The sequence below is a fragment of the Ailuropoda melanoleuca genome, chromosome 14 (genome assembly GCF_002007445.2).
Source record: "Ailuropoda melanoleuca isolate Jingjing chromosome 14, ASM200744v2, whole genome shotgun sequence".
NCBI classification, from domain to species: Eukaryota; Metazoa; Chordata; class Mammalia; order Carnivora; family Ursidae; genus Ailuropoda; species Ailuropoda melanoleuca.
Window position 1 is genome coordinate 17,329,220 of NC_048231.1, and position 11,841 is coordinate 17,341,060.

General features: G+C 53.1%; 1 protein-coding gene and 1 long non-coding RNA gene across 2 annotated transcripts in view; one reads left to right on the top strand and one right to left on the bottom strand.

Moving 5' to 3' along the window:
- The window catches only part of LOC117796020, a 4,517-nt gene extending 2,265 nt beyond the window's left edge, over positions 1 to 2,252 (bottom strand). The window contains exons 1-2 of the long non-coding RNA XR_004620313.1: positions 1,790 to 2,252; positions 991 to 1,162 (exon numbers count right to left, since the gene is read on the bottom strand). This is a non-coding gene — a long non-coding RNA (uncharacterized LOC117796020). The remainder of the gene's footprint in view (positions 1 to 990; positions 1,163 to 1,789) is intronic.
- The window catches only part of LRRC74A (leucine rich repeat containing 74A), a 40,277-nt gene extending 28,841 nt beyond the window's left edge, over positions 1 to 11,436 (top strand). The window contains exons 9-14 of the mRNA XM_034643043.1: positions 256 to 316; positions 2,881 to 3,124; positions 4,002 to 4,097; positions 6,927 to 6,992; positions 10,495 to 10,602; positions 11,149 to 11,436. Coding sequence (XP_034498934.1) covers positions 256 to 316; positions 2,881 to 3,124; positions 4,002 to 4,097; positions 6,927 to 6,992; positions 10,495 to 10,602; positions 11,149 to 11,436 — 863 coding nt within the window. The remainder of the gene's footprint in view (positions 1 to 255; positions 317 to 2,880; positions 3,125 to 4,001; positions 4,098 to 6,926; positions 6,993 to 10,494; positions 10,603 to 11,148) is intronic.
- Positions 11,437 to 11,841: the final 405 nt, after the last annotated feature.

Genomic DNA, 11,841 nt, shown 5'->3' on the forward strand with positions numbered 1-11,841 from the left:
AGCAGGGTGATGGGGTTGCATATTGCTGGAGAGAATCCTTGGGAAAATTCACCTAGTGCTTCCTATGTGGATCGGTTCCGGACTGTCTCTCTGCTCTAACCTTAATGCCACCCTCTACTGTCACCTAGTGCATGGTGTCATCTCCTAACTGGTCTTCTTTCCTCCCACCTGGGTCTCCTCCAGACTTTGCTCCACACTGAAGCCAGAGTGTGCGTGTTGAGCATAAGTCTGACTTTCACCCCCACTCCCGTCTAGTCTCCTCCAGCTTAGACCCCCCCCATGGCTTCCTGCGGTTCAAATCCTGTCTCTCATCCTGGTGGGCTTCTCCAGCCTCAGTTTACCCCACGTTCTCCCTTGCTGTCCAGCCAAGGCTTCAGGGGCTTCTTTCGTCTCCCCCATTCCAGGGCCCGGCTCTCCCTGTGGCCTCAGCCTCAGCCTCCCCAGTAGTGCTCTCCCTCACTGCTCCCTTCACCCACCTGGGTCCCTGCCCCAGCTCAGCGTGCTGCTCTGACAGCAGTCCTCAGATCTCGGCTCACCCCTTCATGCAGAACTCGCCAGGCTCCTCCTTAGACTCTCATCTCAGAGACTAGCTGACTGTCTGGTCACCCCCACTGGTGTGAGAGCTGCATGAGAACCAAGACTGTGTTTGCTTCTGCCCATTATTATACCCCTTGTAGCTAGCTTAGTGCAGGGCATACATTAGATGCCCAGTGAATGTCCATAAATGAATGAATGAATACATATTTCATTTTAAATTGATTGGTGCCTGGGTGGTGCCTGGGTGGCTTGGTTGGTTAAGCGTCTGCCTTCGGCTCAGGTCATGATCCCAGGGTCCTGGGATTGAGCCCTGCATCGGGCCCCCTGCTCCACAGGGAGCCTGCTTCTCCCTCTCCCTCTGCCTGCTGCCCCCTCTTCTTGTGTGCACCCTCTCTCTCTGTCAAATAAATAAATATAATCTTTAAAAATACATAAATAAATAGATTGGCTTACAGATGCTAATGTCTAACATAGAAGCTCCTGGGCAGTTGGAAAACAGATGAGAGAGGAGGCCTTCCATCACCAGTTTCTCTTTCCGGGGCTCGTGCCATGAGGCAGGTGCATATCAGATGGCCTGCTTCTTGCCCACAGCACAGGCCTCCAGCATGGGCTCCACTCGCTCCACCTGTCAGATGAGAAAGTCGAGCCTACGTGACTCCCTGTAGCCCAAGAGAGGCAAAGAAGTCAGCTTTGCCTGGCTTCACACTGCAACTCCAGACTCCTCAAGATGTGGGGGTGATTTGGGGAGGGGGCGCAGAGGTGGGGGTGTTGGTGGAGAAAGACAGGAGTTAGAAATCAGGGACAATGAGCTGCGATCTGAGAGGACAAGCACCTGAGAGCTGCAAAGAGGAAGGCAGCTTCCCGGCAGCGGAGGGCAGGGTGACTGGCCGGCTAGTGACCGTGAGAGCTGGGAGTGAGGTCTGGCCCGAGTGCGAGGAAGAGGAGACCGACTGATGCAGCCTGCCTACGATTCAGCCTCCGCAGAACAATGAAGCCAAGGAAAGTTCAGAGCACCTGAATCGTAAAAGATTGAAACGGTGCCTTAACAACACGGCCAGGAGGGTTTTCTCTAACTGGTGGGGTCCTGGTGATTTTAACATGTTTTCTACCTCTTTTTGAGTTTCTTGTATAATGACCATGTATCATTGTTTAAATGTTTAATTAAACACATTGTCATGTGTTTAAATACATTTAAATTTTTTTAATGTTTTAAAATGAAAGAAAAAAGTTTTAAGCACAACTTAAAACATACCTCTCAGTTGGGGCGTAGATGGAAGCCACATCTGTTTTGCCACTGGAATGATCTCTTGTTCTCCACATCGAGCACAGCCCTCCTTTCTCTACTTTTAGAAAAATAAGGATTCCCCCAGGGAAGTGAGTCAATCAAAGGCTTCTAAAAGCTAAGCCCTACGAAGTCTGTGTTTTCTCTCTTGAGTCCGTCAGGAACCCGGGAAACACCTGACACACAGTAGGTGCACAACAAAAGGTCTGGCTGCTTCATCAAGACACCACCTGGCAGAAAGCCTTCAATAGTAAGAACTAACACTCACGTGCTGCTTACTATGCACCAAGCGCTCTTTTGAATGCTTTGCTTGAATTGATTTATCGGATCCTCAGATCGGCGCTAAGCGATAGGCACCCAGCGGTCAAGGAATTGACCCAAGGCCAGAAAACTAGTAAGCAGAGCCACTGAGCTCCATGTTCCTTGCTGTGAACCACTACACCAAGCTCCAGCTGCTCCCAACCACGTTGTGATAATGCCCTGAGTACTCGACTAGGCCTGCATGCTCCCTGGGATCTGGCCCATCCCAGCTCTGTGGCCTCCTTCTTTCTGCTCCTGCTCATGAAATGTTTGCTACTGCCCAAACACCTCTGCAGCTTTGCCCTTGCCTACCCTTGTCTACTTGGGTGCATCTCAGTCCCTCCTCTGGTCCTGTCCCCTGCTTCTTCCAGAGAAGAATCCCCATTACTTCTGGAAGGCTTAGCTCCAGTGTCCCCTCCACTGTGCTGGATGCCCCTTTCCTGGCTCCTGCGGTACCAGCGTGTGCCTCTGTCACTGCCCTCACTGCACTTCTGATGCCTGGGCCCCCCATAAAGTGTAAGCTACGTGAGGGCAGAGACCTTGTCCTGTCTGCCTGTGTATTCCTAGCACTTTTCCCAGCAACCGGCACATGCTAGGTTTGCTGGACAGATGGATGGATGGATGGATGGATGGATGGATGGATGGATGGATGGATGGATGGATGAGCAATGAGATGGACAAGCAGATGGATGACTGGGAGACAGATGTTTACAGAGAAGACTGGGTGGAAGACAGGGATGATGTTTGATGGGAAATGAAAGCCGTGCTCTAAGCCACCCTCTCCTGTCCCCATCACATCCTCCTCTGGTCTCCCTCCTCCCACAGCTTTTCCTGAACCCTATGAATATGGATGGGGCTGTTTTACTTATCCTGTCCATCAAGAGGAACCCCAAATCCAAGATGGAAGAGATCGACATTTCCGTGAGTGATCAGACGGTGCTTGCTCGCACCAGGGCGCACGCCAGTTACCACGGGCATGCTGGGTGGGCAGGCGCCAACAGCTCTGTCCCTCAGACTGATGCTCCATGACAAGGTCACTCCTTTTGGAGTACAACCTGGCCCTCTCTTGGGGTCCTAGTAGTAGGAGTAGCCATTCCATCGATAACTTTACAGTGTGAAATCCCAGACCGGAGCCCGAGTGGGTCTGGGAGCAGAAACAGCAGAGACAGAGGTGGGATCCCCAGAGCAGCCTTTGTTCATGCCAGCCCTNGGCTCCCAACCACGTTGGGATAATGCCCTGAGTACTCGACTAGGCCTGCATGCTCCCTGGGATCTGGCCCATCCCAGCTCTGTGGCCTCATTCTTTCTGCTCCTGCTCATGAAATGTTTGCTACTGCCCAAACACCTCTGAAGCTTTGCCCCTGCCTACCCTTGTCTACTTGGGTGCTTCTCAGTCCCTCCTCTGGTCCTGTCCCCTGCTTCTTCCAGAGAAGAATCCCCATTACTTCTGGAAGGCTTAGCTCCAGTGTCCCCTCCACTGTGCTGGATGCCCCTTTCCTGGCTCCTGCGGTACCAGCGTGTGCCTCTGTCACTGCCCTCACTGCACTTCTGATGCCTGGGGCCCCCCTGAAGTGTAAGCTACGTGAGGGCAGAGACCTTGTCCTGTCTGCCTGTGCATTCCTAGCACTTTTCCCAGCAACCGGCACATGCTAGGTTTGCTGGACAGATGGATGGATGGATGGATGGATGGATGGATGGATGGATGGATGGATGGATGGATGAGCAATGAGATGGACAAGCAGATGGATGACTGGGAGACAGATGTTTACAGAGAAGACTGGGTGGAAGACAGGGATGATGTTTGATGGGAAATGAAAGCCGTGCTCTAAGCCACCCTCTCCTGTCCCCATCACATCCTCCTCTGGTCTCCCTCCTCCCACAGCTTTTCCTGAACCCTATGAATATGGATGGGGCTGTTTTACTTATCCTGTCCATCAAGAGGAACCCCAAATCCAAGATGGAAGAGATCGACATTTCCGTGAGTGATCAGACGGTGCTTGCTCGCACCAGGGCGCACGCCAGTTACCACGGGCATGCTGGGTGGGCAGGCGCCAACAGCTCTGTCCCTCAGACTGATGCTCCATGACAAGGTCACTCCTTTTGGAGTACAACCTGGCCCTCTCTTGGGGTCCTAGTAGTAGGAGTAGCCATTCCATCGATAACTTTACAGTGTGAAATCCCAGACCGGAGCCCGAGTGGGTCTGGGAGCAGAAACAGCAGAGACAGAGGTGGGATCCCCAGAGCAGCCTTTGTTCATGCCAGCCCTGTTCATGGACAGTCCTGGGTCCCAGAACGGTTCCAGAATCACAGAACTTTTAGAATCTGTGTCATTAACACACAGACAAATTTGTATTTGTATTCTATGACGGGGCCTCCTGAGAGTAGAATGTGAGGGTAAGCCCCCTGATGGAGGAGGAAGGCCCGAGGAGGGGACTGGGCCAGGTGTTCTTGCCTGCATCATCAGACAGGTGGTAGCTGGCCCACCACTTTATACTGGTTTCCCCCCTAAGGGATCTTCTATGTTCCAGCTCACCTGACCCCACTCTGGGAGGTAGGTAGAGCGGACTTAGGTCCCAGAGCTACCGTGAACAAAGGGGGCTCAAACAATAGANGCTCCAGTGTCCCCTCCACTGTGCTGGATGCCCCTTTCCTGGCTCCTGCGGTACCAGCGTGTGCCTCTGTCACTGCCCTCACTGCACTTCTGATGCCTGGGGCCCCCCTGAAGTGTAAGCTACGTGAGGGCAGAGACCTTGTCCTGTCTGCCTGTGCATTCCTAGCACTTTTCCCAGCAACCGGCACATGCTAGGTTTGCTGGACAGATGGATGGATGGATGGATGGATGGATGGATGGATGGATGNGGTTTTTTGGCAACCTTAGATGTTCCTCTGAGAGCCCAGCTGACAGTGACAGGTTACCAGCCCTCAGCTACAACATCTGATGAACGACCCCAGTCTACGAGCAGCCCTGCAGGAAAAGCTGGAAAAGACGAAAAAGCAAAAACCAAAATAAAACAAAACTCTGCCTTTGGCTTGGATGGGCCTGCNCCCCCCATAAAGTGTAAGCTACGTGAGGGCAGAGACCTTGTCCTGTCTGCCTGTGTATTCCTAGCACTTTTCCCAGCAACCGGCACATGCTAGGTTTGCTGGACAGATGGATGGATGGATGGATGGATGGATGGATGGATGGATGGATGGATGGATGGATGAGCAATGAGATGGACAAGCAGATGNTGTGATGTACAAGTCCGTGCAAGGCTTCTCTGAAAAGAAAGCACTTCTCCTGTGGGTGAACCCCACGAAACTGATCCAGGTGAGCCCTCGCTTCCCTCTCAGAGACCCCGAAGACCCAGAGTCTCCCCTCCCCCAAAGNCCGATAACTTTACGGTGTGAAATCCTAGACCGGAGCCCAAGTGGGTCTGGGAGCAGAAACAGCAGAGACAGAGGTGGGATCCCCAGAGCAGCCTTTGTTCATGCCAGCCCTGTTCATGGACAGTCCTGGGTCCCAGAACGGTTCCAGAATCACAGAACTTTTAGAATCTGTGTCATTAACACACAGACAAATTTGTATTTGTATTCTATGACGGGGCCTCCTGAGAGTAGAATGTGAGGGTAAGCCCCCTGATGAAGGAGGAAGGCCCGAGGGGACTGGGCCAGGTGTTCTTGTCTGCATCATCAGACAGGTGGTAGCTGGCCCACCACTTTATACTGGTTTCCCCCCAAAGGGATCTTCTATGCTCCAGCTCACCTGACTCCACTCTGGGAGGTAGGTAGAGCGGACTTAGGTCCCAGAGCTACCGTGAACAAAGGGGGCTCAAACAATAGAAATGTATTATCTCACAGTTCTGTAAANCAGGCTATCTAGTGGTCACCTGCTCCTGGCTCAAGTCTTAGATCACAGGAGGCAGATGGAACCATGGAAATGAAAAATCAGACAGTTTTCGAGCTGCAAGGGGTGCTCATCTGGTCTGATCACTTCACAGAGTAGCGCCCAGCCCAGGCTGGTGTTCCCACTCCTGGCTCTCACCTGCGGCAGGGTCGATGGGCTTCTGCTGGACGCACACCTGTCGCTATCTGGGGTGATGCCGCACAGAGGTGTGTTCTGTAGGTGTGTGCTGCTGGGGCTGCTTCCTGCGCNCAATCAAGGTGTTGGTAGGATTAGTTCCTTCAGAGGACTGTGGGGAAGAGTGGGTTCGATGCTCCTTGCAGCTTCTGGTGGTTTTTTGGCAACCTTAGATGTTCCTCTGAGAGCCCAGCTGACAGTGACAGGCTACCAGCCCTCAGCTACAACATCTGATGAACGACCCCAGTCTACGAGCAGCCCTGCAGAAAAAGCTGGAAAAGACGAAAAAGCAAAAACCAAAATAAAACAAAACTCTGCCTTTGGCTTGGATGGGCCTGCTGGTCTGCGGGGGTGGAGATGGTACAACGGTGAGGCCTTCCTCATNAAATAGAAGAGCTTTGCATGAAAATCATTGTTGTGTGGAAAGTTCTAGAAGGCCAGGGGGGTATCGAATATCTTCATGAGTCAGATGACTTCCGCTGGAACCAAGGACCAGGATGCTCCAGGGAACAGGAACGGAGTTCTCAGATGCAAAGTGGGGGCTCCACCCCGTGTTTAACACAGCATTGAAATCTCTAGGAATCTCATAAGAATCTCAGATTAGAGACCAAACCAGATGTGCAATGTAAAACATAGTCCTTCCACTCAGGGAGCCAACAATCTGGTTAGAAAGATGGGACAGATGCAGTAACTTCTCACAAATAGATAATAAATAATAAATGAGTGACAAAGGATGTGATGTACAAGTCCGTGCAAGGCTTCTCTGAAAAGAAAGCACTTCTCCTGTGGGTGAACCCCACGAAACTGATCCAGGTGAGCCCTCGCTTCCCTCTCAGAGACCCCGAAGACCCAGAGTCTCCCCTCCCCCAAAGTGTCTGCACAGTCCTCTCGACAAGGAATGTCTCAGACGTGGGGTAGTCCTTGTGCATATCTTCATGAGTCAGATGACTTCAGCTGGATCCCCTCCGCAGTGCTTCCCAGCTCCCAGAGGAAGGGGCCATCTGGGAGCTGGCTGAAGTGGGAGGGGCTTGGAGCAGGATGGTCTCCACCAGTCAGGCTCCTCCGCTTGCTAATGTGCAACCAAGGGCAAGTCACTGCACTCTCTGGGTCCCAGGCTCCTCACCCGGAAAATGGGTAGAACAACAGGACTCACCCCAGGAGGGCTGCTGTGGAGATCCGATTCTGCTAAACACACACAAAGGGCTTAGAGCAATACCTGGCCAATAATAAGCACCAACAAACGCAAGCTCTGGCCAAGAGCTGGTGAGGTTGCCAAGACACCCCTGTGGTGAGGACAGCTATTCGATGGCTTCGGCTCAAGAGGGACCCTCAGGCTATCTAGTGGTCACCTGCTCCTGGCTCAAGTCTTAGATCACAGGAGGCAGATGGAACCATGGAAATGAAAAATCAGACAGTTTTCGAGCTGCAAGGGGTGCTCATCTGGTCTGATCACTTCACAGAGTAGCGCCCAGCCCAGGCTGGTGTTCCCACTCCTGGCTCTCACCTGCGGCAGGGTCGATGGGCTTCTGCTGGACGCACACCTGTCGCTATCTGGGGTGATGCCGCACAGAGGTGTGTTCTGTAGGTGTGTGCTGCTGGGGCTGCTTCCTGCGCCTTGGTTGGTCTGCTCTGTGCCTTAGATTCCAGGACTGAAGAGTTAATAGAAGAGCTTTGCATGAAAATCGTTGTGTGGAAAGTTCTAGAAGGCCAGGGGGGTATCGAATATCTTCATGAGTCAGATGACTTCAGCTGGAACCAAGGACCAGGATGCTCCAGGGAACAGGAACGGAGTTCTCAGATGCAAAGTGGGGGCTCCACCCCGTGTTTAACACAGCATTGAAATCTCTAGGAATCTCATAAGAATCTCAGATTAGAGACCAAACCAGATGTGCAATGTAAAACATAGTCCTTCCACTCAGGGAGCCAACAATCTGGTTAGAAAGATGGGACAGATGCAGTAACTTCTCACAAATAGATAATAAATAATAAATGAGTGACAAAGACAGCAAATATCACTGAAGTCTAGAGTAGAGGCCACTGTGAGATTAGGCAAACAAAGAAGGACATGTCCTGGGGAAGGGCCTTGAAGAGCAGAAAGGATTCAGGTGAGTGACAACAACAGGGAGGAAGTTCCCGGAAGAGGATTCCCACCAGCAAAGGAGCAAGGGGGCGGTGCACACAGTGTGCTTGAGGGATGCGCAGGACCACGTGGTTCCAGCAGAACCACCACATGGTTCCAGGCTCCTGCAAAGCCTGCAAGCCAAGGCTGCACAGGGAGGCTGAGGCTGGATATGGTGCTCCTCAGATTCTAGGATCAGTGCTGAAGTTTGATTCCACAGGGAGCAGGGAGCCAGCGATAGTTGCTGAGCAGTGGGTGATTTGAATCCAGCAGGACCAGGGGATAATTTTTCAGGCAATGGAGAGGAAATGAACTGAAGGGGGTAAAGATGAGAGTGGGAACGCCAATGAGGACACTATGGTAGTATTCTAGGTATGATAACTAGTATTCTAGAATGGCGCCTTGTCTGAGAGTGGCAATGAAAGTGGAGGGACGGATGTAGGAGACACCATTATGGAACATCTCTAGGATTTGGTGAATGGTTGGGTACATGCTGCAGGTGTGCGAGAGTGTGTGTGTGTGTGTGTGTGTGTGTGTGTGTGCTGGGAGAAGAAAGGCCTGTGATGACAGGAGAGAGCCAAAGATAACCCCAAAAGTTCAGCCCGAGGGACTAAAATAAAGGTGGTGACGTTGGCAGGGGTAGGGAAGTACTCTCTACCCCACCGTCTCTGTCCGCCCCTCCCTCCTGGTTCTCCACAGTCGAGCCCCACTGGATTTCTCCCTGTTTCTCTACACCAGTTCTTGCTCAACCCCAGGTCTGTGCACACGCACGCTCCTCTGCCTGGAACACCCTTCCTCCTGCCTTCTGTGTCTCACTCATTCCTCCTCTCCCTCTAGGTCTCTACTCAAGTTCACGTCCTTGGGCAACCCTTCCAGACTCCCAAGTCGGGAGTAGCCAGGCCCTCTCTGAACTCCTCCAGGGCAGGAGCCACGATGGCTCTTTTCAGTAACACCTACCAAAGCAACAGGCCCTTCTTGCACTGGTCAAAGTTCTTGTTGCTGAACACACAGTCCACTCTAGCTGGGTTAAACACAGAGGAACATATTACCAGAGACAGACCCCAGAAACATCGGGGAGCTGAAGAAACAGACTCTTGGTTTAGGTTCCAGAAATGGCTCTCCAAATCCCCTACGTGGGCTGCCAGGGTAGCGGCTTCTTCTGCTGTGATCGGCAGTCGGGCCAATGGGGAGCCACCGCTGAATAGGACCACCTCCTGGCCTGCTCCCTCCAAATCAGATGCTTGGTGAAACCCATCCCATTCCAATGCCTAGCTGAAAGGGGGTTTGGGGAAGCTCGATGTTTCGCTCTGCAGCGTCTGCATTGTGGAGCGGCCTGCTGTGGCGGGATGGGAGGCATGGCGGCACACCCGTGGGGTCCGTCACAGCGCTTACAACCGCTGGCAGGGTCAGGCTGCCTGAAAGTCACTGGGGACATGTTGGATCGAGGTGCCAGTGGGTGTCAGCATGGACTTGTGAGCAGCTGTTGAGGATGCAGAAGTAGGGTCCCCCCCAGGGGGAGAGGCAGTGCACCCCAGAGGGGTTAGTGTGGGGAAAGAAGAGCAGGGGACCAAGGACTGGGCCCTGAGGAGTTCCTCAGTGAGCACGATGTCTGCAGGGATATCTATCAATCTGGCTGGGCCTTGAAGGCCCTTTGAGAGTGGGAGGGGAAGAGAAGCATAAAAAGACTTAAGAAGGACCCCAAAAGAATGTTTTAATGATACTGAAAAGGTGTTCACAATGTATTAGTACAATGCATTTTCTAAAAAGAGTATGTACGATAGAAAGATGTGATGGATGGATGGAGAGATAGGTAATAGATGATAGATGAATAATAGATAGAAAAATAGACAGATAGGTAGATAGACAGAAAGACGGGACAAACAGCAGAGACTCTAATCCTTCCCTCTTTGGAGCCACATGGAGATCCTGCTCTGTGGAGTGGCGGCTCCTGGAAACTGAGCAAACCCCCAGAAGCATCATCCATGCAGCTCGCCCCGCCTCGCTCTGTGCAGGGCTCTTGGGCTTAAGTGACTGCTAACACACAGGAGACTTGGGCCCCCCAGTCTGCCTTGTTACACCCCCCCCTCTGCTTGCCAGGCTGCCCTGTGGCAGAAGGTGGGGGCGGGTGGGGGGTTGGGGGGTTAATAGATGCTATAAAGTCAAGTGTGTGCCCCTGGTGTCTCCTGCTTCTCTCAGAGCTATGCCGACCAGCACAAAATCACAGTCTTAGACTTCTTCAAGAGCTTGAACCCTAAAGGAACGATGAGGATGCCTGTGGGCGACTTCCGGAAAGCCATGATCCAGGTGTGCTGACCCCTGTGGCTAAACAGCCAGGGTGTATGTGTGCGTGTGTGCCTGTGTGTGTCTGTATATCTGTGTGTGTGTGTGTGTGTGTGTCTGTGTGTCTGTCGGTGTGTCTTTGTGTGTCTGGGTATATGTGTCTGTCTGTGTGTATCTGTGTGTCTGTCAGTGTCTGTGTCTAGGTGTCCATCTGTGTCTGTGTGTCTGTGTCTATCTGTCTATCTGTGTGTCTATCTGTGTGTGTGTCTGTATCTTTGTCTGTGTGTCTGTGTGTGTCTGTCTATCCGTGTGTCTGTGTGTCTATGTCTATCTGTGTGTCTGTGTGTCTGTGTCTATCTGTGTGTCTGTGTCTATCCGTGTGTCTGTGTGTCTATGTCTATCTGTGTGTCTGTCTGTGTGTCTGTGTCTATCCGTGTGTCTGTATCTGTGTCTATCTGTGTGTCTGTGTCTATCTGTGTGTCTATCTGTGTGTCTGTATGTCTGTGTTGGGGGGCTGGGGGGGTCGGCAGAGAGCTCTGCTGACCTTGCACGTTCCATCCACCCCTTCAGCAGGACAAGGTCCCCGTAAACCTGCACCAAGTCAGGGAGCTGATAAAGAAGCTGGATGACAAGACAGGCATGGTGAACTTCAGGTCAGTCTGGGCCCAGCGGCCCTCTGATCCCGCTTCTGCCCCAGGCCCCCCCGTTCTCTGTCAGGTGCCCCGGCTGATCCCAGCTCCAGGGGCCACCCTGTGTGCACTCGATGAGGCACGAGCCCCACCGAGGCAGCTGGGCGCGCTCTCCCTGGCCACCAAGGCTGGCCCCACTGTCTGCGCTCCTCCTCCTAGCTTCCCTTGACCATGGGCTGCTGGCTGCGGGGCCAGATTCTGGGGACACAGTGAGGTGACACAGTGGAGCACTGTGGCTCGGCCCTGCTGGTGAGAGGGGTGTGCAGGTAGCCGGGGAAGCCCAAAGAGGAGGCTCACCTCTGCAGGTCCTGCAGCGTGAGCCGCAGGCCCCCCGTTCTCTGTCAGGTGCCCCGGCTGATCCCAGCTCCAGGGGCCACCCTGTGTGCACTCGATGAGGCACGAGCCCCACCGAGGCAGCTGGGCGCGCTCTCCCTGGCCACCAAGGCTGGCCCCACTGTCTGCGCTCCTCCTCCTAGCTTCCCTTGACCATGGGCTGCTGGCTGCGGGGCCAGATTCTGGGGACACAGTGAGGTGACACAGTGGAGCACTGTGGCTCGGCCCTGCTGGTGAGAGG